Source organism: Hibiscus syriacus, unplaced genomic scaffold (assembly GCF_006381635.1).
Source record: "Hibiscus syriacus cultivar Baekdansim isolate YM2019G1 unplaced genomic scaffold, ASM638163v2 tig00013738_pilon, whole genome shotgun sequence".
Classification (NCBI taxonomy): Eukaryota; Viridiplantae; Streptophyta; class Magnoliopsida; order Malvales; family Malvaceae; genus Hibiscus; species Hibiscus syriacus.
The window spans coordinates 235,623-263,618 of NW_024062308.1; the positions used below are offsets into that span (position 1 = coordinate 235,623).

Sequence of the window (27,996 nt, forward strand, 5' to 3'; positions counted from 1 at the left end):
GCTTTAATTTGCAGGTATAACGTGTTCTTGGATTGCCCCATAACCGTTGATGTAAATAGACTTATCCATGGTGGCCAGTGAGTTCCTAATTCCTATTCTTCGATTCTTTATCAGAATATATTCTTTCTTGCCATAACCAAAAAACCTTTACGCAGTTTAATAAAATATGAAAGTGAAGGATATGCAAGAATTGGTATAATCAGTGCGGAAACAAAACTAAATATTTACAGGGGCCGAGTTAGACTATTTAAAAAAATAAAGACTTATTAAGTATTTAAACTCAAAATTCAACATAAACCAAGTAATTTTAGTGATTAAAGAATTGTTGTTATTCTTGAGGTCTCGAGTTCGAGCACTGCTCATGTGAGGTATAAGCATTTATTGTTAAATAATTGATGTTAGTCAAACAAGGTTGCACCATTCGGTGCATTTTCAAAGTTTGGCACCGAATAGTGCACAATTTCAAAGGACAGATTTTTGTGTTGAATTTGGTAATGGTTAAATCATACATTTAGTCATTATTTTTTAGGGTATTAGTCCCTAAGCTTGAACTATAAATACCCTAGCTCATTTAGCTTCAAAATGTCCCAAAAATCATTTCTTTCTCCCAATACTAGAGAGTTTTCTTGTGAGTAGTGAGTGTTTTGTAAACACCTGTAAATTTCTCTCTTAGTAAAAGATCTGCGGTAGTCCGGAGATGTAGGCACAATTGGCTGAACTCCGTTATCAATTTTTCGGGTATTATTTTTCCGCTTTTATTTCGTATTCTCACTAATCTGGTTATAGGGATATTACTCGTTTACTCGTTTATTTTCCTAACAACTGGTAATCAGAGCTTTTGGTTGTGAATTTTGTCAATTTTTGCGAGATTACTATTCATTACTATTCACATGAATAGTGAATTTCGTGAATATTAAAATTTTATCGACGATACGAATTTGTCGTTGGAGGTGTTCTAATACACGATGGTTCACAAGAATTGTCAGAAACGATCCAAACGAAGCCAGATTCGAGTGGGAGCGATGGCTGCAGACGAAGGAAATGTGAAAATTGAGAAGTTCGATGGTGCGAACTTTGGCTTTTGGAAGATGCAGATTGAAGATTTTCTGTACCAGAAATATCTTTATCAACCTCTCTCAGGAAAGCAACCAGATGGCATGAAAAATGAAAACTGGGCTCTTCTCGATAGACAAGCCCTCGGAGTTATCCGTCTGATATTGTCCCGAAATGTTTCTTTCAACATAGCAAAAGAAAAGACCACGGCGGGTCTTATGGCGGCTCTCTCCAGTATATATGAGAAGCCATCGGCCTCAAACAAAGTTCATTTGATGAGGCAGTTATTCAATTTGCGGATGGCTGAAGGGGCATCAATGGCTCAACACCTAAATGAACTCAACACAATTACAACCCAGTTGAGTTCAGTGGAAATTGAATTCGATGATGAAGTTCGAGCTTTAATTCTCTTATCATCTATACCAGACAGTTGAAATGCTACTGTTACAGCAGTCAGCAGCTCGTTGGGAAACAGCAAATTAAAATTCGATGATGTTCGGGATCTGATATTGAGTGAAGAAATTCGACGGAGAGAATCGGGTGAAGCATCAACCTCCTCAGCCTTGCACACGGAGTCCAGAGGGAGAACTTCAGAAAGAAATTCAAATCATGGCAGATCCAAGTCCAGAACGGGAAAGAAAGATTTTACCTGTTATAACTGCAACAAGAAGGGTCACTTTAAAAGAGATTGCCGAGCACCGAAGAAAAATACTGGCGCATAGGAATCTGCCAACGTGACAGAGGAGACAGGTGATGCCATGATTCTAAGCGTCAACAGTCTGATTGAATCATGGATATTGGATTCAGAGGCATCTTTCCACTCTACCCCATGCCGAGAAATCATGGAGAAATATGTCAGTGGTGATTTTGGGAAGGTTCATCTAGTTGATGATAAAACCTTGAAGATCGTCGGAAAAGGAGACATCCGACTAAAGATGCCAAACCAGACCACCTGGAAGCTGAAAGGAGTGAGACATATTCCCGGCCTCAAAAGAAATTTGATTTCTGTAGGATAGCTTGATGGAGAAGGTTATAGTACAACCTTTTCAGGTTGTGAATGAAAGATTACCAAAGGAGCACTCGTCATTGCTCGTGATAAGAAGACCGACACTCTCTATGTAACCTCAAATTTGGAGAATATCATTGCAGCAGCAGATGCTGATGGAAAATCAAACATATGGCACCAAAGGCTTGGTCATATGAGCGAGAAAGGGATGAAGACACTTTTGTCAAAAGGGAAGCTGTCAGATCTAAAGAGTTTAGATGTCGGACTATGCGAGGATTGCATCTTTGACAAACAAAAGATAGTGAGTTTTGAAAAGATTGGTAAGACACCCAAGGCAGAAAAGTTAGAGTTGGTTCATACTGATGTATGGGGACCATCTCCAATTCCATCTCTTGCAAGCTCATTACATTATGTCACCTTCATCGATGATTCAACAAGGAAGGTGTGGGTTTATTTCTGAAGAAGAAATCAGAAGTCTTTGATACCTTCAGAAAATGGAAGGCCATGGTGGAAAATGAGACTGGTTTGAAAGTCAAGCGGCTGAGGTATGATAATGGAGGAGAATACAAAAACAGAAGATTCAAAGATTTCTGCGCAAATAATGGGATCAAGATGGAGACAAGAGTTTTCATGACTTCGTAGCAGAATGACATATCAGAGCGTATGAACAGAACTCTGAATGAACATGCCAGAAGCATGAGGATACATTCTGGATTGCCCAAATTTCTATGGGCTGAAGCTATCAACACTGCAACTTACCTGATCAACTGTGAACCCTCAGTTCCTTTGGATGACAGAATACCAGAGGAAGTTTGGAGCAAGAAAGAAATAAATATTTCACACTTAAAAGTGTTTGGTTGTATTTCTTATGTACACATAAACTCTGCTGAAAGAAGTAAACTTGATGTCAAGTCCAACAAATGTGTCTTTGTTGGTTATGGCGGTGATGAGTTCGGTTACCAGTTTTGGGACTACGAAAATCGAAATATCATCAGAAGCAGAGATGTCATTTTCAATGAGAATATGATGTACAAAGACAGGTCAACTGTAGAATCAAGTAACTCCAATACCGAAGCTGAAACAAAGGAATTTGCTGAGTTCAAGGAGATTTCTAGAAATGATGTTCAGATCAATCCTGAAGCAGTTCAAGAAGAACCAGGCACACCAGAACTGAGACGCTCCTCCAGAATTCCTAAACCAACCCAACGGTATTCTCCTTCTTTGCACTACTTGTTGCTGACTGACAATGGTGAACCAGAGTGCTATGATGAAGCAATGCAAGTAGAGGATTCAGTCAAGTGGGAGTCTTCCATGAAAGATGAGATGGACTCGCTTATGTCAAATCAGACGTGGGAATTAACTGAATTACCACCAGGCAAGAAAGCGCTCCATAACAAGTGGATTTACAGGATCAAAGAAGAACACGATGGGAGTAAACGCTACAAAGCAAGATTGGTTGTCAAAGATTTTCAGCAAAAATAAGGTATTGACTACAATGAAATTTTCTCTCCAGTCGTAAAACTGTCTACAATCAGACTGGTGTTGAAAATTGTAGATGTAGAGAATTTACATCTTGAGCAGTTAGATGTAAAGGCAACTTTCCTTCATGGTGATTTGGAGGAAGAAATCTATATGAGGCAGCCAGAAGGCTTCATAGAGGTAGACAAGAAAAACCTGGTATGCAGGTTGAAGAAGAGCTTGTATGGTTTACAACAAGCTCCTAGACAATGGTACAAAAAGTTCGATAGTTTCATGAGTAGTAGTGGTTTTACCAGATACCAAGCAGATCATTGTTGCTACATCAAGAAGTTCGATAACAACTTCATTATTTTATTGTTGTATGTTGACATGCTCGTTGCAGGCTCAGACATGCAAGAGATTATAAACTTGAAGCAAAAATTGTCGAAATAGTTTGCTATAAAAGATCTGGGAGTTGCAAAGCAGATTCTTGGAATGAGGATCAAGAGAGACACAAAGTCAGGGCCTTTGATGTTATCACAGGCTGAGTACATCAACAAAGTACTCTCCAGGTTCAACATGCAAGATGCTAAACCAATAAGTACACCTTTAGGTGTTCATTTTAGACTCTCTAAAGAATAATCACCAAAGACGGAGGAAGACCGTGCACACATGGTGAAGGTTCCGTATTCCTCAGCAATTGGAAGTCTGATGTATGCCATGGTTTGTACTAGACCAGATATTGCTCATGTAGTGGGAGCTGTTAGCAGGTACATGAATAATCCAGGCAAGGTACACTGGGAAGCTATTAAATGGATCCTCAGATATCTGCGGGGTACTACAAACAAAACACTTTGTTTCAAAGGTGGAGATACGATACTGACAGGCTATATAGATGTTGACTTAGCCAAAAATGTCGATATCATAAGAAGTACTACAGGGTATGTCTATACTCGAGGAGGAACTGTAGTGAGTTGGGTTTCTCAACTACAGAAGATAGTTGCTCTCTCCACAACTGAAGCAGAATATGTCGCTGTTACGGAAGCCAGCAAGGAGATGGTCTGGCTCCAAAGTTTCTTGGAAGAGTTAGGCAAGACACAAGAAGACAATGTCTTGTATTGCGACAGTCAAAGTGTTATCCATCTAGCGAAGAATCCGTCTTTTCATTCCAGGACGAAACACATACAATTGAGATATCATTTTATCTGGTCTCTTCTGGAAGATGGGATTTTGAAACTTGAAAAGATCAGTTGATCTCAAAATCCGGCAGACATGTTAACAAAGACGGTGACCACGGACAAACTGAAGTTGTGTTCAGCTTCAGTTGGCATGCTAGAGTAACAAGAACAGAAGTACTGCTGCAATGATCGAGGTGTGAAGACAGATTAAAATCAGTCTTCAAGTGGGAGATTGTTAGTCAAACAAGGTTGCACCATTCAGTGCATTTTCAAAGTTTGGCACCGAACGGTGCACAATTTCAAAGGGCATATTTTTGTGTTGAATTTGGTAATGGTTAAATCATAACATTTAGTCATTGTTTTTTTAGGGTAATTACATGATTAATCCCTAAGCTTCAACTATAAATACCCTAGCTCATTTAGTTTCAAAATCATCCCAAAAATCATTTCTTTATCCCAATACTAGAGAGTTTTCTTGTGAGTAGTGAGTGTTTTGTAAATATCTGTAAATTTCTCTCTTAGTAAAAGATCTGCAGCAGTCCGGAGACGTAGGCACAATTGGCTGAACTCCGTTATCAATTTTTCGGGTATTATTTTTCCGCTTTTATTTTGCATTCTCACTAATCTGGTTATAGGGAAATTACTCGTTTATTTTCCTAACAATTGAGTCTTTTATATATACTACCTTGTATTCACCCTAGATTTATTAAAAAAGGAAAAAACTCAAATTCACAAGATAACTCTTAATTTGTGTAATATTAAGACTTACAATGACCTATATTGTTATTAGACCAAAAATTTTGAGAACATGAGGTTATCCTTCTTTAGTTCGGTCCTACTTGATTAATTATTTAATAAATTTTTATATTTTTTAATTTAAATATTTATTTTTACATTAACCAAAATACTATTAAACCAAAATTATATTATATATACAAACTTAATAGTCCCCCTTTGGGCCCTCACTATGCTCCGCCCCTAGTTATAATGCCTCGTTATGGAGATGAAGATTCAATCCGGTGGTTTGAAGTGAAACCAAATTGCACATTTCACATTATCAATTGCTTTGAGGATGGTGATGAGGTAACTTAATCACCTAAATTATCTACCATGAATTATGTGGCTATTTGAAATTTGAGAGAGCTGTATATATAGGTTGTTGTATGGGGGTCTAGAGCTCTTGCATCAGTCATACCAAGACCTCAACCGGGTTCAAAGCAATTTGAGTGGTTTCCAGCAAAATTTAAGCCCGGTAAACCAATGGAAGATGCCATTTCAGAAGACCAGTTATTATTTCATCGTCCATATTAATGGAGACTGAATGTGCGAACCGGAGAAGTGATGGAGAGATTTCTGATAGAACCAAATCATTTCCCCATGGGATTTCCTATGATTAATGAAGCTTTTATAGGTGTCAAAAACAAGTACTGTTACACCCAAGTTTGTAATTTTGACCCAAGATCCGCCTCAGATAGTAGAAAAAACATAAGCCCCCTTAACTTCTTCTTGTCATATTTTGAACATGAAAACATGGTGTTTCTTTCATGTGGTTATTTCAGGCATGGGGAGTGTCGTAACCGGTTTTCGTCCGGGCACGAAATATTTATTTGGCAGGAAAATTGATGTGAATAAATGGTTTTGAAAATAATTTGGGAGTCGCCATCGGCCTTTTGGGTCAGGTAGGTCGAATACCTAAAAATTATTTTTTAAAAGATGTTTTAAGAAAACATCAATTAAAAATGAACTGATCTGCGTTTATAACCAAAAATTCGTTCTTTTTAATAATAAAAAGGGATTTGTGGTCGGTTACGTTTAGGGAAGGATTAACACCCCTACAACGCCCAAAATTGGTACTTTTTAATTATAAATTGTCTCTATTATTAAAAATTTTAAAAATTCAAAATATATTTAATTTATAATCCTATTATTTCAAAATTAAAAAAAATATTTAAAAATATCAGAAAAGGACTTCTAGGTGCCTTAAGGCAGCTCTTTTCTTTGATATTGATAAATATTAATTTAAATTAAATAATATTTTTTTATAATTTTTGATTTTAAAATACCAGAATAGGACATCCAGTTATATTAAGACTGTCCTTTTCTTCTTCATTGAAAAATAAATATTAAAATAATTTATTTAAAATAAATATTTATTTATTATATATATATATATTTATGACTACATAATAAAAATATTTAAATATATAAACAAGTAAAATAAAAATACAATTAGAACTATATATTTAAAAGCAATAAAATAAATAAAAATATTTAAAATTATTGACTAAATTATAGTAAAATTAAAATTAAAAAACCTAATTCATAATTAATCAAAATTATAGGGATTAAACATGCTATTTCTTTATTTAATAATTTAGTGACTAAAATAAAACTATATAAAATTCGGATATTAGATTAAAATAAATTAAAAATATGAACTCAGGATTAAAATATTATTTATTAAAATTAAGGGATTAAATCTGTTATTTATCCTAAATATATTATTTTAATATAAAGGACTAAAATAAATAAAATTAAAATTTAAAGATCAAATTAAAAGTATTATAAACTTGATTTAGTGACTAAAATGGAAATTTTACAAGTTTAGATGGCTTCGGACGGGGTTTAACTATTATTTAATTACACGCATAGTCCTTCCCGAAACGACGTCGTTCGGGAAGGCTATTTAAGGTCCATAATGGCTGGCCCGAAGGGCCAGCTCTCTCATTTCTCAGTTTACTCTCTCTCTCTAAACTGAGAGAGTTTTAAAACTCTCTCGCCTCTCTCTAGTTTCCCTCATCGGAGGGAAGCCGGTCACCGGGCGGCAGCCGTCTGCCGCCGTGATCCTCACCGCCGGCCACCGCATAAGGTGGCCGGAAAATTTTATTTTTACACCAGTAGATAGATCGGACCGTCCTAAGGACGGTTCCGGTGCTCTTTTCTCCTAAAAAGCTCCCAATCGGAGCAAATCTAAGAAAATACCTTCGGTTTTCGAAGGTTGTTGGTGATGTTTGGAGGGTTCCAGTGGTCGTGGCTTCCTCGGTAAGCTTCTCTCCTCCCTTTTCTTCTATTTTTGGTTGCTGGTTGTTGTGATTTGGTCTCTATTTTTGTATCTTTTACTCTCGGTTTTGTCTCTCTGGGGTCTGTTGTTCTCCTTCTCTTGCTCGCAGATGGGGTGATGGCTTTATAGCCATCACCGGTGTGGTCATCGGATCGGGTAATAGACTACCCTTCGGTGAGTCACCGGACTACCAGTGGTGACTCACTGCTAGAGTAGCAACGTGGGTGGCCATCTGGGTCTTCTGGAGGCGGCTGGAAGCTGTTGAGGCGGCTGGAAACCATTGAGGCGGCGGCACACGGGATTAGGGTTAGGAAACCCTAACTGAAACCCTAAATGTTTTGGGTTTCAGTTTGATTTGGGCCGGAAATCTGGCTTGTAATTTTTTATTATTATTTATAATATTTAATGTATTTAATAATAATAATAATAATAATAATAATAATATTTATAATAATTATAATAATAATAATTATAATTATAATAATAATAAATAAATTAATATGGGTAAAAAATTAGTATCTTCAGCTGCCCCTCTTTGCTTATTCTTGTGTTAACAAGAATAGGGCAAAGATGAAAAGATAATAAATTTTTTTATCCATTTGGCTTCACTTGATTATTGTTGAATAGATTCTTCTCTTTCTTCATATGAGTTCTTCTTATTATGAACTTTCCACTGAGGATGATGTTGACCTCTTTCCTTCTGTGACAGAGTCAAAAGGTTGAATAAGCTCTTCTTATTATGAACTTCCTCTTCTTCAGATGAGTTCTTTTTATTATGAACTTTCTCTGGAAATTTTAATCCATCAAGTGATAGATTTGAGCGAAAGGTTGAACAAATTCTTCTCATTATGAATTTCTTCTTCCTCTTCAGATGAGTTCTTCTCATTATGAACTCGAACTGGAAAAGATAATCCATCAAGTGATAGATTTGAGCAAAAGGTTGAACAAATTCTTCTCATTATGAACTTCTTCATCCTTCTTCAGATGAGTTCTTCTCATTATGAACTTTCTCTGGAAAAGCTGATCCATCAAGTGATAGATTTGAGCGAAAGGTTGAACAAATTCTTCTCATTATGAATTTCTTCTTCCTTCTTCAGATGAGTTCTTCTCATTATGAACTCGAACTGGAAAAGATAATCCATCATATGATGAATTTAAACAAAAGGTTGAACAAATTCTTCTCATTATGAACTTATTCTTCCTTCTTCAGATGAGTTCTTCTCATTATGAACTTTCTCTGGAAAAGCTGATCCATCAAATGATGGATTTAAAGCTTTGCTAAAAATCTTTGGAATTCCTGTTAAAAATTCATTATGGATGAAAATGAATGAAAATGCACCTATTTTTGCAAACACCTAAATATGATGCATGAATGTTGAGTTATTTGATTTCAGATTGGTGAACTGAGTATTTCTTCAGTTGTAGAAACCCAATAAATCTTTCTTCTTCAAATTAGAGAATCTATCATCTTTGACAAATGTAGATGTAGATATAATGTCACAAAACCTCTTGAGAATAAAACTCAATAGTATAGGCTCTTGAAAAGCTTGCCTTCATGTGACATGTTGATTCTGATAACAACTCATCTGATTATGAAATGTTCTTTCAAGATGATTTCACAGATATCGATAGTTCTTTTAATACCAAGAAATTTTGAATTCTGATTCTGATGAGGAGAATAAACTGTTATACTTGACAAAAATGGGATTCTCAGAAGCTGAAGCTTCCATAGCCATGGAGATATGTGGTCCAGATTCATCAATTGCAAATTTTATATGTGCTGCTCAAATGGCTAAGGCTACCGACACATTTCTTCTGGTAAAAGATGGGAAGCCATTATGCAATGATCCCAATTACAAGCCAAGGTGAAACTTGGGCTATGATTTGTGGAAGTGGAAGAAGCAGAGGAAGCTTGAAAAGAAGCTTCTTAATGAAGATGATCATGCAGTTCATCTTTCAATTCCAATGATCGGTTCTGGGGTTCCTACCGAATCAGATCAGATAACTCAAAGAACACTTCCAGAAGATGCTATGAGCATATTCATTTTCCAATTGCAATGATTGGTTCTGCCAAACCAGATCAGATAACTCAAAGAACACTTCCAGAAGATGCTATTGGGCACATTCATCTTTCCAAATTCAATGATTGGTTTTACCAAACCAGATCAGATAACTCAAAGAACACTTCCAGAAGATGTTATGAGCATATTCATTTTCCAACTTCAATGATTGGTTTTACCAAACCAGATCAGATAACTCAAAGAACACTTCCAGAAGATGTTATGAGCATATTCATTTTCCAATTGCAATGATTGGTTCTGCCAAACCAGATCAGATAACTCAAAGAACACTTCCAGAAGATGCTATTGGGCACATTCATCTTTCCAAATTCAATGATTGGTTTTACCAAACCAGATCAGATAACTCAAAGAACACTTCCAGAAGATGCTATTAGGCACATTCATCTTTCCAAATTCAATGATTGGTTTTACCAAACCAGATCAGATAACTCAAAGAACACTTCCAGAAGATGCTATGAGCACCTGGCATTTGTTCCAGTTAATGTTTGGACTGTAATATCACAATACTTATTCGATGTAAAGCCAGAATTTGTAGATTCGAAGCATTTTCATGCTACTACACTGAAAAGGGCTATATTCATAATTCTGTCAATTAAGAACAGATTTTCTCTTATTCTGCTTCCTCCATGTGCTGATGCTTTTCCATTGACAAAGAAATGATGGCCTTCATTTGAGTGTCCAGAAGTATGTTCTTAATGAGTGCTGAAAATGGAATCTAGTATGGATTGGAAGGAATAAAGTTGCTCCACTTGAATCTGATGAGGTGGAAATACTTCTAGGTTTCCTTAAAAACCATACACAAGGATCTGTATAGAGACATGTTTCCCAGTGATATCAATGTCTTGTTTCTTTTTGCTGGAATCAGTGATGCAAAGATCGTCTTCTACTGTCTTAGTATATCTTTGAAAACAGAGGTGCAAGAACTGAATGGTGATCGATTGGAGCAATTGATGAGTAGATTTGGCGGATTCGACCTTGTTGTCGGTAGCATCCTGTGTAACAATCTTGATGTTCATGGCTTTAAGATGGTGATGATTTGCTTACTTTGTATTCCATGTATTTAAAATTATTAACATAAAGTGATATTCAGAAATCTTTAAATTATTTCAAAATTATGTTAATTCATATAAAAGAATAAATTGAATTTTCGAAAATAAATTGAATCTCAAATAAATTGAACTTGAAATAGAAAGAATTGTATTCAAAGTTCTGGCAAGCATAAGAATGATAAAAATTCAAATGTCTCAACAAATTATAAGCATAAGTATTTCTAAATTAATCAAGTTGACACAACTTAGAGAAATGATGTAAGCTTTTGTCTGGAAGATCTCAAACGTTGTCGAAATGCTTGTAGATGTGAAGTTTCTTCCAAACTGTCAAAATCTTAAGAGGGTTCAATTGCCAGATGCCTAATATCAACCTGCATTTGAGCCGCCTTTTCAGGTTTTCAACTCAAATCCTTCATTTGGTTACAAAATGCCCTTTGCGGGTTTTCACCTTGACCCCCCTTTTTTCTTTTTTTTTTCTTTTTTTTCTTTTTTTTTTCTTTTTTCTCTCTTTTTTTTTCTTTTTTTTTTCTTTTTTTTCTTTCTTTTCAAGTATAATATTTCTTGACAGAATCTGAGTTTATTGGATTTCTCAGAATTTTTCCATCCATTTCTGCTAAGATCAATGCTCCTCCGGAAAAGGCCTTTTTTACAACGTATGGCCCTTCCCAATTAGGCATCCATTTCCCACGGAAATCTTTATGTATAGGCAAGATCTTTTTTAGTACTAGATCACCCTCTTGGAATTCTCTTGGATGTACTTTTTTGTCATGAGACTTCATCATCCGTTTTTGATACATCTGTCCATGGCAAATAGCTTTCAATCTTTTCTCCTCAACAAGGTTCAATTGATCAACTCTAGCTTGGATCCATTCAGATTCATCCAATTTTGTTTCTCTCAATATTCGAAGCGATGGAATCTCAATTTCAATTGGTAAGACTGCTTCCATCCCGTAGACTAAAGAAAACGGTGTTGCCCCAGTAGATGTTCTAACAGTAGTTCGGTATGCATATAAAGCAAAAGGTAACTTCTCGTGCCAATCTTTATAAGTTTCAGTGGTCTTTGTAATGATTCTCTTGATGTTCTTGTTTGCTGCTTCAACTGCCCCATTCATCTTTGGACGATACGCCACAGAGTTTGAATGTTTGATCTTAAACTGCGCACAAAGTTCGGTCATCATTTTGTTGTTCAGGTTCAGAGCATTATCTGTAATGATCCTTTCTGGTAGACCATATTGGCAAACTATCTCTTTCTTTATGAATTTACAGACTGTGGACCTCTTAATATTGGTATATGAAGCAGCTTCAACCCATTTGGTAAAATAATCAATTGCCACAAGAATGAAACAATGTCCATTCGATGCTTTTGGTGTGATTGCACCAATGACATCTATTCCCCACATAGAAAATGGCCAGGGTGATGTCATTACATGTAAAGGAGATGGGGGTACATGAATCTTGTCTGCATATATCTGGCATTTATGACATTTCCTTGCATAATCAATGCAATCTGTGTGCATGGTAGCCCAATAGTATCCAAATCTCATTATTTTTCTGGCCATGGAAAGACCATTTGCATGTGTTCCACATATTCCACTGTGTACTTCTTCAATGATGCTTCGAGCTTCGCTGGTATTTAAACATCTTAATAGCATTTGATCATTTCTTCTTCTATACATAATCTCGCCATCAAGAAAATATCCAGCAGCCATTCTTCTCAAGGTTCTTTTATCAATTTCTGATGCATTTGGTGGATAACTTTGATTTTTGATATATTGCAGAATATCATGATACCATGGTTTACCATCTACCTCTTCTTCCACACTATAACAATGTGCAGGAATTTCATATACTTGCATTTTGATTGGCATCATATCAACTTTCTTAGTTGCCTGAAACATAGCAGCTAATGTAGCCAAAGCATCTGCCATTTGATTTTTCTCGAGGGAGATAATTGAAGGTAACTCTCTCAAATTCTTTCACTAATTCGAGGGTAAAATTTCGATATTCCAACAATTTGGGATCTTTTGTTTCCCATTCTCCTCGCAATTGATACACCACTAACGATGAATCTCCATATTTTGAGACATTTGATTTTTCTTTCTATAGCTGCTTTCAATCCCATGACACAAGCTTCGTATTCTGCCATGTTATTGGTGCAAAAGAACTCTAGTCTACTTGTAAAGGGATAATAAACATTTCTGGAGAAATTAACACTGCCCCGATTCCTGTCCCAAAGCATTGGATGCTCCGTCAAAGTAAAGCTTCCAAGATACAGATGTGTCATTTGTTCTGACTTCTTCATTCATGGATATACATAACAAATCTTCATCAGGAAAATTGAAACTCAAAGGTTGATAATCATTTGATACACGACTGACCAGAAAATCAGCTATTACACTTCCTTTTATTGCTTTTTGGTTGACATATACAATATCAAACTCAGATAATAACATCTGCCATCTAGCCATTCTGCCTGTCAAAGCTGGTGATTCCATTAAGAATTTCAAAGGATCAAGTTTGGATATCAACCAAGTAGTATGGTATAACATATATTGTCTGAGTCTTCGAGTAGTCCACACCAAAGCACAACATAATTTTTGTATTGGTGGATATCGAATTTCACAATCAGTAAATTTCTTGCTCAGATAATAAATAGCTTTTTCTTTTCTTCCAGATTCATCATGCTGTCCTAGTACATATCCCATCGAATTTTCGAAGACCGTCAAGTAGAGAATTAATGGTCTATCAGGCATTGGTGATACTAAAATAGGGTCATTGGATAAATATTTCTTAATAATATCCAAAGTTTCTTGACATTCTTCATTCCAGACTTCAGGGTTGTTCTTTCGAAGTAGTTTGAATAATGGATCACATTTGTCAGTTAATTGAGAAATGAACCGAGATATATAATTTAATCTTCCCAAAAAGCCTCGAACTTCTTTTTTTGTATTGGGTGGTGGAAGATCTTGAATTGCTTTTACTTTATCTGGATCAATCTCGATTCCTTTTTTGCTGACCACAAATCCCAAAAGTTTTCCAGAAGTTACCCCGAAAGTGCATTTAGCGGGGTTGAGCTTTAATTGATATTTCCTCAATCTTTGGAAAAGCTTTCTCAGATTTTGAATATGTTCTTCTTCAGTTCGGGATTTGGCAATCATGTCATCCACGTATACTTCAATCTCTTTGTGCATCATGTCATGAAACAAAGTTACCATGGCTCTTTGATACGTTGCCCCTGCATTTTTCAATCCAAATGGCATCACTTTATAACAGAATGTGCCCCACATGGTTATAAATGTTGTTTTTTCCATGTCTTCAGGATTCATTTTTATCTGATTATATCCTGAAAAACCATCCATGAATGAAAACCATGCATGTCCTGCAGTATTGTCCACCAATGTGTCTATGTGGGGTAATGGAAAGCTATCTTTTGGACTAGCTTTGTTGAGATCTCTGTAATCCACACACATTCGAACTTTTCCATTTTTCTTTGGTACGGGAACAATGTTGGCTATCCATTCTGGGTATTTAGATGCCTGTAGGAAACCTGCATTGATCTGTTTCATCACTTCTTCTTTAATTTGCAACAACATTTCTGGCCTCATTCGTCTGAGCTTTTGTTGGACTGGTTTATATTCTGGATTGATTGGAAGCTTGTGTATTACTATATCTGTGCTTAAACCAGGCATATCTTGATAAGACCAGGCAAATATATCTTTGAACTCTTGAAGGAGATTTATCAATTCTTGTTTTATCTGGATTGTCAGAGTAGTACCAATTTTCACCTCTTTCATTTCTTCATCTGTTCCCAAATTCACAGTCTCAATCTTTTCTTTGTGGGGTAGAATTTGTTTGTCTTCTTTTTCTACCAATCTTAATAGTTCAGTAGGAACATCACATTCCAGTTCATCCTCACACCCATTGATTTCTTCCAGACATATAGGTTGCTCTAAATTTATCTCTTGATTAAATTTAGGAATAAACATGCTATTAACATGATGACACCTGCAAATTTAAGTCGGACATATTTCCGAAAGAATATAGTAAATTTATGAAATAAATAAATGTAAAAATGTAAGAAAATGTAAAGAATGATTGCCATATGAAAATTTTAAAGAAAATTTCTTATTTTTAACATAATTTCTTTTACAAGATAACAAAAAGTTTTCATATTTTTGAGCTAAACATAAAGATTAGTTCTGAATATTACTCTACGTTAATATTAAAAACTATAGGAAGATCTTCAGTGGTCCAATTGTTGAGTGTTTCTCCAGGAAAACATGGGCGAATCCTATCCAAGTATTTGCCAGTCTTGTTGTCATTCAGAATCATATTGATAAATAATCCATTCATAGCTTCTTCAACTATGTCTTGTTCTTTCGTCAACTTTTCTTCTTTAAAGGCTTCAACAAGCTGCTGTTCTACATTAATTGTTCCCCCTGATCTGAATATGGTCTTCAACTGTGGGAATGACATGTGTTTCCAAAGGATTTCTCCTCCTTTCAATTTTGTCTTTCTGTCTTCACATCTTCTTTTCATCTCTTTGTTCTTTTGCTGAAAATTGGGCTTAAACCCAAGCCCAAAACGATCTTTCTTCATCTTTATACTGACAGGAACTGAAATCCCTTGAAGATTCTTTCCTAAACCTTTCCCAGCTTTAGCTCCGATGCCTAAAGTTTGTTGTACCGTCATCTTTGTGCAATCAGACAATCTGGGATATGGAATTTTGCTTCCTTCTGCAATAAATGTTGCATTTACAAATTCAAGAGCTCGGAAAGAGCATTCAAGAGCATCATCATTGGTGTCGATATATGGAACATCACTTGTTACCGACGCAATGATTTCTTCTTCAGCTCCTACGCATATTAGTTGTCCCTCAACAACAAATTTCAATTTCTGATGTAATGAAGAAGGAACGGCTCCTGCTGAATGAATCCATGGCCTCCCTAATAGACAATTATATGTAGGGTGGATGTCCATCACCACAAAGTCAATATTGTACACGACTGGTCCAATTAACAACGGTATTTCCATTTTCCCAAACACCTCTTTTTGAGTACCATCAAATGCTCGCACTACATTCTGATAACTCTTCATGTGTGATTGATCCAGAGGCATTCTTTGAAGTGTGACTAGATGCATTAAGTTGAGAACGGATCCATTGTCAATCAATACTCCTGGCAACACATGACCATGACAATGTGTCGTGATGTTCAAAGCTTTTACTGACCCCATTCCGCCTTCTGGTATTTCATCATCTGTGAATGTTATGTAATTGTCAGCGGCTATATGTCCCACAATTCTGTCAAGTTTATTGAGGGATATATCTTCAGGGATAAATGTTTGATTGAGAATTTTCATCAAAGCATTTCTATGTGCTTCTGAATTCATCAATAGATCAAGAATAGAAATTCTCGCTTGTTGTTTGTGTAGTTGTTCAACCACACTATACTCACTATGTTTCAGGAATTTCAATAATTCTTGAGCTTGTTTTTCTGTCACAGGCTCATTGAATGCTGGAGGGGATTCATCATCAAATACCTTCTGAGGTATTGACATGGCTTTTTCTTTTGCTTTCACTTGTTCTGAAGCATTGGATGTTTCGGGAGAGTAACATCTCCCACTTCTTGTAAAGAAACCGACTTCGCTCACTGCTTCAGACTTCGATGTTGTACCCAAACTCTTTTTTTTCTCTTCTGTTTTTTCTAGAGAAACAGATCTTTCTACCATTGAAACATTGGTAGTATAATTCCAAGGTACCCTGCGGGTATCTTTGTATGGAAATGGTAGAGGAGTGGTGATAACTACTTTCGGCTTTATTGGTGCAGGAATCACCGTAGATGATTTCACATTAATGATCACAGGATCATTTATTCTTTGACTAGGTTTAGAATCCTCTGATGAGCAAACATCATCCTCTTTTTTCCCTGGTTCTTCTTCAAAGAATTCTATTTCTCTGTTGTTCATCAATTTTTGCACCAAATCTCTAAACTCAGGACATAGTTGAATTTTATGCCCTTTCTCCTGATGATATTCACAATAATTCTTGCCTTCATTCTGCTTTGTCCTGAATTATTGTGGAATTATACCGGCTAAAGAGAGTTGTTGGAATACCCAAACAAAAGGAGATTTAATTTCAGAAATGTCAGTTTTTGCTTTCTTTCTGTTCTCTTCCTGAATTGCATTCACGTCTTTATCTCCATGATTTGGCAATGGATGATTTGATGCAGATGGTGTATTGAATTCCAACTTTCCAGTGTTGATCAAATTTTGGACCACCCTTTTGAATGCCAAACAGTTTTCAATAGAATGCCCCGTAATTCCTTCATGGTAAACACAGTGTGCCTTTGTATCATACCAAGGAGGGAATGGTGGTTGCATGGGAACCAAAGGATAGGGTCGTATGACATCTACTTTTAACAGTGAATCATAGATCTCCGCATATGGTACTGGTAAAGGTGTAAAAGACAACCTTTCATTTTCTTTTCGAGATCCTCTGGACTCTGTTCGATTAGTGTTTGTTTCCTCTTTCTTAACCCTTGGCTGGGTTATTGTAACACTTTTCGATGAATCCTTGTTGTAAGAGTTTGCATTGTTGACTTCATTCTCTTTTTTCCGGTACATAGGTCTTTTGGAACTAGACCCCTCATTTGATTCAATTTTGCCACTTTTCAAGACATTTTCAATGAGTTCTCCAGAAATGACCAAATCTGCAAAATTTCTGGTTGCATTCCCCATTAGATGATTTAAATAAGGAGCCTTCAATGTATGGACAAACATTACCGTGGCCTCTTTTTCTGACAAAGGTGGTAGAACTTGGGCTGCCGTGTCACGCTATCTCTGGGCATACTGTCTGAATGTTTCATTATTCCTTTTCTCCAAATTTTGGAGAGTCCATCTATCAGGAACCATGTCTGTTATGTGGCGGTACTGCTCTAAGAATGCTTTAGCCAGATCTTTCCAGGATCTAATGTTGGCTTTGGTCAATTGAGTATACCATTTTAAAGCCGGTCCTGTCAAACTATCCTGAAAACAGTGAATTAACAATTTTTCGTCCTTCACATATCCTGCCATTCTGCGACAAAACATAGTAATGTGGGACGAAGGGCATGTAGTACCATCATATTTATCAAATTCAGGAGCTTTGAACTTGATGGGGAGGATTAAGTCTGGAACCAAACTCAACTCACTATCGTCAAACCCATAGAATGATTCAGTTATTTCCACGGATTTCATTCGTTCTTCTAAGCTCTTGATCTGTCTGGTCAATTCTTCATTTACTTTTTGTTTCTCATTCAGCTCATTCAAATCTGGGATTAAATGTTCAGTATTCATATCCCCTATTTTCACATCTGATATAAGCGGATTTTTGCTTGAAGATGCAGGATCCACTTGTTGATCTTCATGTGGTTTGGCTTCTTGTAATGCAGATGTACGAGCATTGATTTGTATAGGTGTAGTACCAGAATGATAAATTGGTTCTGGTGGAAAACCTAGAGGATACATAGGTTCTTGGTCGAAAGATACAGGATTTTCATGCATTTTTCCAATGATAGCCTGCCTTTTAAACATGTCATCTATTTTTTGCATCATAATGTCTTGTGAATTTGCAATATTGGCTTCAATTTTCTCCAGCTTCATTCTCATTTCTGATTGTTCTTTATTATGCTGTTCCTCAATACGTTGTATTTATCCTCCATAATTCTCTTAGTAGCTTGTCTAGTACCGTAGTGATGTTGTATTTCTCTTTTGGCCAGAATAACTGCGATTGAAAAATCTTTTAATATTATTCTTTCCAAATTTTAATTAATAAATTTTATCTTAATAAATAAAAAAACATATTCATAAAGAAATTTATGAAATGAATGATGAATGTATGCAAAATGTATGTATGCAAAAAGATATTGATCCCAAAAAGTTAACTGTCATAGAACAACTTTCATCGGCATACAAAAGTTTCTTTATAATAGTTCATAACTACAGATAAGGCGTAGCTTTCCTATTAAGCTCTATAATTTCTTTCATTAACCATGACACCTTCTTTCTGCACTTAGAAACTGGATCAACTTGATGCTCAATTATTTTGGCTTCAACAGCTAGTTCCCCAACATATCTAGCAACTTCACTCATTTGTACCATGGCCTCGAACACCATATTACTTCTTTCTTCACTTCTTTCAACATAGAAATCAGTTGACTTTTGCCATTGTTCATTTGTTCCTTTAAGAGTTTGCTCTAACTCAGTGATTCTGACTTGACAATTATGCAGAATTTTTTCAAGATCTCTAATGCGTCTTCGCAGTGAAGCATTTTCCTCATTACTTTCTTTGAGATCATTAGGTCCTAGACGAACCTTTTCTTGAAACAACGATTCTTCAAGTTGCAAAATGTAAGCATTAAACTCTGAGTTTTTGTTTCTAGACTGATCCAGATCTTCTTCAAGTTTTGTTCGTACTTCTTGCGTTCTTTGATTAAGCTTCTGGATTTGAACATCCTTGTTTCTGCATCTTTGCATCCAATTGCTATCTACTTCCTGCTCTACCTCAAGTCTGGTGTTGAAATTTTTTCTTTCTAGCTCCCATTTTTCTTTTTCAATATTGGATTCTTCCATCTTTTGGCCTCTGACTTCAAGTTCAGCAATCAACTGGTTCATTTCAGATTCAAATCCCTTGAACATGATATTTTTCTCACCTTCAAATTTATTAAAGATGTCATTCTTCATCTCTTCTAAATCTTTGGCTCGATCTCTTTCTCTTCGCATTTCATTCATGATCTCACGGTGTTCAGCTTTGTGTTTTATAATTCGCTCTCTTCTGTCAACCTCAAAATCTTCCATTTTTTACTTTCCCTTCTCAAGGCTTTTGAGTAGACGGCTATTCTTTCCTTTCAGATCTTCAACTCGACTTTTCTCGATGTTCAACTCTCTAGTCATCTGTACCGTTGATTGGCTTGGTCTTGATGCTTTCCGGGATTTATATAACTCCTGGTAATTTTTCTGTAATGCTCTGAATTCATCATCAACTTTTTCTTTATCTTTTCTCAACATTGCACATTGTGATGAATGAAAGTCAATGTCAACCCCAACATAGCTTTATCTTGTCTCATTTGCTCTAATTCTTTCGACCAGCCTTCTCTTTCTGCTTTAAACTCAGCTCTCAGGATTTCAATCTCTGATGGAACCACCTTAATGCGATCTTCCATAGAAATTTCCTCTTTTTGATCTGGTAGAGGAATATTTTCATTTTTCCTGACAGATCTCCATTCTTCATAATCAGGAGTTAGCATTTCTTTTGCTGCTTTAGCTCGGATACAAAAAGTTGTTTTCCAAGCTGTAACGGGTTCCATGATGTTTCTTTTATAATTTTTGCTGTGGAATGCGAACTCAGATGAATGTAATCCAACAGTGACAGGTAAAAATTGACGACCTTCATACTGTCTTATGACCAGAAGTGGTGCATATCCAATTCCTCCCCATAATCCGAGCAGCATTATCCAGTTGTAATCTCCACATTTGTAAATGAATTCCCTTTGTATTTGCCATGGGGCTCGCCAAACAATGTCATTGCTTTGCAGATTTCGAAAGGCATTAATCCACATATCTTTCTTAATTTCTTTCGGCCATTCCTGCTCCAGAAATTCTTTTAATGGTGAATAATCCGTATTAAAACGTCGGTATGAAACCTTTTCTGTCCTCCAGAAATGACTACGGATCCAAACATATAACAACTGGGTATACCCTGAGAATCGTCCACCTCCTAGCTTTCTACAAGCATTTAACGATCTGAAGGTCTCTGCTAGAATTGCAGAAGCAGGATTAATCTTTTTCGGTAGCTGTTCAAACAAATCTACCACTGCAGCTTCAACATATCCCACTACTTTTGGGAAGATGACCATACCATACATACCCAGAGCAAATAAATCGAATCGTACTTTAATATCTGGATGACTCTGAATAAGTTCTTTAATGTTGGTCCAAGCAATGCCTTCGCTTTCGCCTTTTTGTTTTGTACGGGATGCCACCCATTCTTCTCGTACCCCGGCAATCTTTGCTAATTTAACTCGAAATGGTTGAGTTTTAATTGACTTTGAATATATTCGATTCTCCAAAGCCCCATCTATATGTAGCAAAGTTGTGTACTCTTCAATAGTAGGGACCAAATCCTCTTTATTGAGAGTGAAGCAATTGTACCCTGGATTCCAGAATTGAACTAGGGCTCTGAGTAATTCATCATCAACTTCGACATAGAGCAAATATGGGATGTCTCCGTAAGTCTGATAAAACTGCAATTTTTTGTTTGAATCCCAAATACTTCGCAAATCTTGCATATCATTTCTTTTTAGCGAAACTGAAGCATAACTGGCTAAGTCAGATACATAATCATCCTGCAGACTGTCTCCTTCTTGTCTTTGTAAGTCTTCAGCCCATTGTCTTACTTCTGAGTTTAGAATTACTTGATTTGAACCTTTTTTATCCATAGATGAAGGCTTTCCAATGAGACAATTAACACAAGGATCAATGCCTTTTATCCTGTATGATGCTATGCAAACAGAAAAATAAAGAACACACAAAAAGAAAAAATTAGTTTACATAATAAAGAAATTTAAAAATAACATTTACATAATTTTTTTTATTTAAACATGTTTTTTCTAAATTTAAATAATTTAAATAAACATGTAATTTAATCAGTAAAGAAAATAAACAAGAAAGTTAGAATTCATTTCTCCTGTGTGTACACTTATTTTGGACAAAATTTCGGCATGACTTCGGATCGGAAGAGTTTCTAGGGTTTATTATATGCAGGGTTTCAGATCTAAGAATAAAGGTACCCGAATTGTCCTTGTTAGTGCCCCCTTGGGTTGCTAACCCTCAATCCTAGTCCATCACAGACTAAAATGGATCGAGTTCAATTCGAGGGGATACATTTCTCTATGCCTGACACGGAGAATAAATTCTCACGAAAACATAGAGTATATGAACCCCGAAAGTTACTTGCTAGGTCTGACACGGAGAATAAATTCTCACGAAGACGTCGCTTTCACTCCCACTTAAAAGGGACAAACTCAATTATAGAGCTTTATGTTATGCAATGCAAGTGTTGTGTGTGAGGAGAAATGTTCAAACCTTTGACAGAAAAATAAATAACGAAATAAAATACTTACAAGTAAAATGAAACATATAAATATTATGAAAATAATAAGTAAATATAAAATTTGAAAAGAAAGAATTAAAAATTAAATATATGAACTTTTAATTTTTAATTAATAGAGACAATTTATAATTGATTTTAAAGTTTGACCCATCCCCAGCGGAGTCGCCAAGCTGTCGTAACCGGTTTTCGTCTGGGCACGAAATATTTATTTGGCGGGAAAATTGATGTGAATAAATGGTTTTGAAAATAATTTGGGAGTCGCCATCGGCCTTTTGGGTCAGGTAGGTCGAATACCTAAAAATTATTTTTTAAAAGATGTTTTAAGAAAACATCAATTAAAAATGAACTGATCTGCGTTTATAACCAAAAATTCGTTCTTTTTAATAATAAAAAGGGATTTGTGGTCGGTTACGTTTAGGGAAGGATTAACACCCCTACCCAAAATTGGTACTTTTTAATTATAAATTGTCTCTATTATTAAAAATTTTAAAAATTCAAAATATATTTAATTTATAATCCTATTATTTCAAAATTAAAAAAAATATTTAAAAATATCAGAAAAGGACTTCTAGGTCCCTTAAGACAGCTCTTTTCTTTGATATTGATAAATATTAATTTAAATTAAATAATATTTTTTATAATTTTTGATTTTAAAATACCAGAATAGGACATCCAGTTATATTAAGACTGTCCTTTTCTTCTTCATTGAAAAATAAATATTAAAATAATTTATTTAAAATAAATATTTATTTATTATATATATATATATATATATTTATGACTACATAATAAAAATATTTAAATATATAAACAAGTAAAATAAAAATACAATTAGAACTATATATTTAAAAGCAATAAAATAAATAAAAATATTTAAAATTATTGACTAAATTATAGTAAAATTAAAATTAAAAACCTAATTCATAATTAATCAAAATTATAGGGATTAAACATGCTATTTCTTTATTTAATAATTTAGTGACTAAAATAAAACTATATAAAATTCGGATATTAGATTAAAATAAATTAAAAATATGAACTCAGGATTAAAATATTATTTATTAAAATTAAGGGATTAAATCTGTTATTTATCCTAAATATATTATTTTAATATAAAGGACTAAAATAAATAAAATTTAAAGATCAAATTAAAAGTATTATAAACTTGATTTAGTGACTAAAATGGAAATTTTACAAGTTTAGATGGCTTCGGACGGGGTTTAACTATTATTTAATTACACGCATAGTCCTTCCCGAAACGACGTCGTTCGGGAAGGCTATTTAAGGTCCATAATGGCTGGCCCGAAGGGCCAACTCTCTCATTTCTCAGTTTACTCTCTCTCTCTAAACTGAGAGAGTTTTAAAACTCTCTCGCCTCTCTCTAGTTTCCCTCATCGGAGGGAAGCCGGTCACCGCATAAGGTGGCCGGAAAATTTTATTTTTACACCAGTAGATAGATCGGACCGTCCTAAGGACGGTTCCGGTGCTCTTTTCTCCTAAAAAGCTCCCAATCGGAGCAAATCTAAGAAAATACCTTCGGTTTTCGAAGGTTGTTGGTGACGTTTGGAGGGTTCCGGTGGTCGTGGCTTCCTTGGTAAGCTTCTCTCCTCCCTTTTCTTCTATTTTTGGTTGCTGGTTGTTGTGATTTGGTCTCTATTTTTGTATCTTTTACTCTCGGTTTTGTCTCTCTGGGGTCTGTTGTTCTCCTTCTCTTGCTCGCAGATGGGGTGGCTTTATAGCCATCACCGGTGTGGTCATCGGACCGGGTAATAGACTACCCTTCGGTGAGTCACCGGACTACCAGTGGTGACTCACTGCTAGAGTAGCAACGTGGGTGGCCATCTGGGTCTTCTGGAGGCGGCTGGAAGCTGTTGAGGCGGCTGGAAACCATTGAGGCGGCGGCACACGGGATTAGGGTTAGGAAACCCTAACTGAAACCCTAAATGTTTTGGGTTTCAGTTTGATTTGGGTCGAAAATCTGGCTTGTAATTTTTTATTATTATTAATATTTAATGTATTTAATAATAATAATAATAATAATAATATAATAATAATTATAATATAATAATAATATAAATAATAATAATAATAAATAAATTAATATGGGTAAAAAATTAGTATCTTCAGGGAGAATTGGGGGACTTGCCAAGCTCTACTTTGGAGAGCAAAACAATGGGATTTCTCAGGTAATTAATACAGGTTTCTCATGCATTTCTTTTATCTTGAATGAATTTAGTACCCCGGACTTAATATGTAAAACTATAGGGTGGGAACCAAGTAGAAGGATCAATCAAAGTAGAATATCACATGTTTGAGAAGAACACATATTGTAGCGGAGCTGCCCTAAAGAAGGTGGTGTTGAAGAAGATGATGGTTGGGTTATCACATTTGTCACCACCAAGATACTAATGTATCAAGTAAGTCGAACCAAGTGTTCTTGTTTTGATAATTCAGGAAATGAGGGTTCATCTGATCTGATCTGTCTGTATTCTGCTTGATTTCCTTGGATTAATTTATACAGGCTTATATAACTGACACCAAGAACTTCCTCAATGTACCAGTTGCTAAAATTACACTACCATGCAGAGTCCCGGATGGTTTTCATGGAGCTTTCATGCCAATCCAACTGCTAAACAGAATCACAAAAATGGTTCCTGAAATCTGATGAAACTGTTGCAGCTTTCGAATTATCTACCCGATGGGGAACTTAGTTTTTTGGTTGTATTTGTTCGCCAATTTTTCGTAATATTAATGTTCTTGAACAATATTGAAGCCTCAAACATGGAACATTCCAATGACCTCCCTCAGCTAAGTGTCTGAGGAATCAAACATACAATTTCAACATGATTGTTTCACAGAAATGAAAATCAAGCTTTTCCCATCTATCCAAAAAAAGCCTCTCTCAGAAATATGCCATATTTTTACAACAATTCAACATATGTCGGATCCCATCCGTCCACATCTGTTTGTCACTTCTACTCCTGCACTCGAATTCGATTATCCTCTCTGCAGTTTTAATCCCAAAATAAGCTCTCTGCTCATCATTGTCTTCTTTCTCCCTTCTTGGCCATGCAAGAATGCCATCATGAACTCCCACGATCACACCTGGAACGCACACCCTAAACTCTGTTAACACAGCAGGCTTAAATTAATAAGAAAATCGATTAATCTCGAGTAGGAGCCGATGATGCATAGCTTACACTTCTTCTTTTTCATGTAGTGCCTCCCATGTGTTTGCTTTTCAGTTTAACCTCCACCTGTTTCAGTAAAAGGTTATAACCTTTCTCAGATAACAAGCTCAAAACAGTATGCATTTAGAGTATATAAGCTAAACAAAATCTAAATAATCAAAATACAAGTACTCATACCTGCCAGTTAGAGTTCATATAGAAAGAAACTTGCTTCCAATGTAAAGCTCCTGTAATGAGATGTAATATTCTGTAACTGAATGATAAAGATTGAAGGTTTGATATATCTGATTAATAAGACTAGGGAAAATGTACCTTTCCTTGTACGCTTGAGTAGTTCTCCTCCGGTTGCAACAAAGTTCAATGCGGTTGAGATATTCGATCCGTTACTGTCTTCACCCAAAGCTAAAGTCCCAGTCTTTTGCAGCCTTGCCCTTAAGGCGGCAGCTCCTCGCAAGGCTGCATTAATTCGTATATGATACTATTAATGTTATGATCATGAAACTGATCGACAAATTCATCCCATTATCATGCTTCAGCTATTTCCTATTAGCTGTTGGTGTCCAACTAAATTAATGGTGTCTTCAGCCATAGCAAATGATCAGTAAAGGGAAAAGGTAATAGAGACATGCAAATTTCCGATTAGGATGAAGGAATTTAGAAGCAATTTGAACGACCTGTCGCCGCTCCGGCTGTTAGGGTCATTATATCACCACTTGTTCGTACAGTCATTGCAGAGTTTACCACTGTCAAGATTTGGTCATGATCAGCTCCCATGTCCTCTGCAATCTCAATGCAGTGCGAGGCAACAAGAGTGGCTGCAGATGCAATAGCATTAGATACTTTAGAAGATGTCTTAAGACAAGTAGTTTCCACTTCTGGAACCATCGCATTAGAGGACGTAAGTGCTGCGACGGCAGCTGCGACTCCAGCCACTGAGACAGCTGCATGAAGTTGTGCATTATGGGTTCTAATCTTCTGCTTCTTCCTCTCTCTCTGATCCTTCAACCATTTCCCCATTGTTCTCCCTCTTACAATGCTCTTGTATATCTTCACATTGGAAATAAAGCCAATCATGGTAAGTATATATGACACATCGATCATACTAGCTAGACAAATTCTTTGCAGAAAAGAAGGCAAAAACTATATATTATTAAAAACATAGGATTCTTTGACAACAAATTGGATAAAGAAGAGAAGGGATCATAATTCTTACGGATTGCCTTGAAGCAGTGGTGCCTGAATGATCTTTTTGGATATTTCCAACAGAAGAAGCCGATGTAGACTTGTCATCATCATCAATGGCATTGGAAGGTGGTATATGCGTCTTGGAAAGTGCTTTGGAGAGTTCCATAGCAGACAGACTCCATGATCTGGCAAGATAGTCCATTGATTCGGTAGGAGTTTCAGGAAGCGGGCAAGACGATTGTAACCACATTTGAGAACCATTCTCCTCTATATTTTCAATCTTCTTTGACGAGCCTTTTACATAGCATGAACTCACTAACACCAAAACAGCCCATGTTAGCACTCTGATTTCTTCATGAAACATCAAAACTTTGTAGTAATAATAATAGTAAAATCCCTTACTTTCAAATTTGTCCACCTCTTCACTTGGATTCCAACAAACACAGCAAGAAGCCAAGGAAGATAAAGAAACATTTTGACATTTACCATTGGTAGTGAATCCGAAATGCATGGTTTCCTTTATTTGGAAGAAGAAGAAAAAGGTTGGGGGTGGGGGATATATTCTATACTAGTGGAATCTGGAAAGGCTCCCCCATTAAAGGCACTTCATCTTTGTCCTCAGCTTCCTGTATTTCAGCTTTACATATTATAAAGAGAGTAAAGGAATTTTTTTTATTGAGCGTCATTATTACACGAGTTCTCTTTTGTCACCATTACCAGTGGCCAAAGCTAGTGCCGAGGGCCCTCTCTTTCACGCCCATTGTATATAAATATCCATCGGTTATAACCCAACACTGCACAGGAACATATTTCTAGAAGCAAACAGAGCATGGCTCAAATTTGATTTGTCATCCAAATAGAAAAGCAGATGAAGCACTCTAGCTTTACGGGCTCAATGGGGCCATCCATACCTACACGTACTGAGTTTATTTGTAATGGTTTTAACTTTCACTTTGTGTTAGAAGCTGTTAAGGAAACCATGTACTGTATGTATCCCATTAATAGTTGTGTGGTCGTAATCAAATACTTTGGACCGGATCATCGGAAAGTTATGTATTTTTGAATAAGGATCTGACAAGATGACAAGAACTTGTTTTTGTGCACGGCAGGAAACAGTCGATGTGAAGTTCCGTTTTTCGTGGAGTAATGAATAAAGAATTCATGTCTGACAATTTTCTTTCCCGATATTGCTAATTGGAGTATTATATTCAAGGGAATAGCGTATTTGAAAATGGTCTAGTCTCATCCATTTTATAATGTCTTGGTTTACATAAACACATGTATGATTCATTCTAAACTATTAATAAATTATATAAACATAGCTAATTTTACCCCTGCCATTACCGTACCTGCCTCATCAATCCGCTAAGGTATAAACCTCAAAGATCCATAACCCCAATTGGATATTTAAAAAATATTTTCATATCACTTCAACATCATGCTATTGGTCAATTAAACTTTCTCATATCCAACAGACAGAGAAAAGATGTTTTCCTGTGTTAACTTTTGCTTAATAAAAAAAAATCTCTACTATTCTATTTTCATCACTGATTTTTATAGCATTTCTCATGCTATTGTTATACGG

At 35.8% G+C, this 27,996-nt stretch overlaps 1 protein-coding gene and 2 long non-coding RNA genes across 3 annotated transcripts; 1 reads left to right on the plus strand and 2 right to left on the minus strand.

Moving 5' to 3' along the window:
• On the plus strand, positions 1-6,193 carry LOC120206388. The gene is made up of 4 exons (XR_005524108.1): positions 1-77; positions 156-193; positions 5,678-5,778; positions 5,851-6,193. It is a non-coding gene; the product is annotated as an uncharacterized LOC120206388 (long non-coding RNA).
• On the minus strand, positions 7-27,935 carry LOC120206389. The gene is made up of 3 exons (XR_005524109.1): positions 27,916-27,935; positions 14,099-14,103; positions 7-122 (listed from the first exon to the last, which is right to left on the minus strand). It is a non-coding gene; the product is annotated as an uncharacterized LOC120206389 (long non-coding RNA).
• Positions 24,816-27,017, minus strand: LOC120206387 (VAN3-binding protein-like). The gene is made up of 7 exons (XM_039206057.1): positions 26,814-27,017; positions 26,440-26,726; positions 25,901-26,273; positions 25,539-25,682; positions 25,404-25,453; positions 25,236-25,292; positions 24,816-25,140 (listed from the first exon to the last, which is right to left on the minus strand). Exons 1-6 carry the CDS (start codon positions 26,920-26,922, stop codon positions 25,248-25,250), a joined length of 1,008 nt encoding a protein of 335 aa, XP_039061988.1. The 5' UTR covers positions 26,923-27,017; the 3' UTR covers positions 24,816-25,140; positions 25,236-25,247.
• Positions 27,936-27,996: the final 61 nt, after the last annotated feature.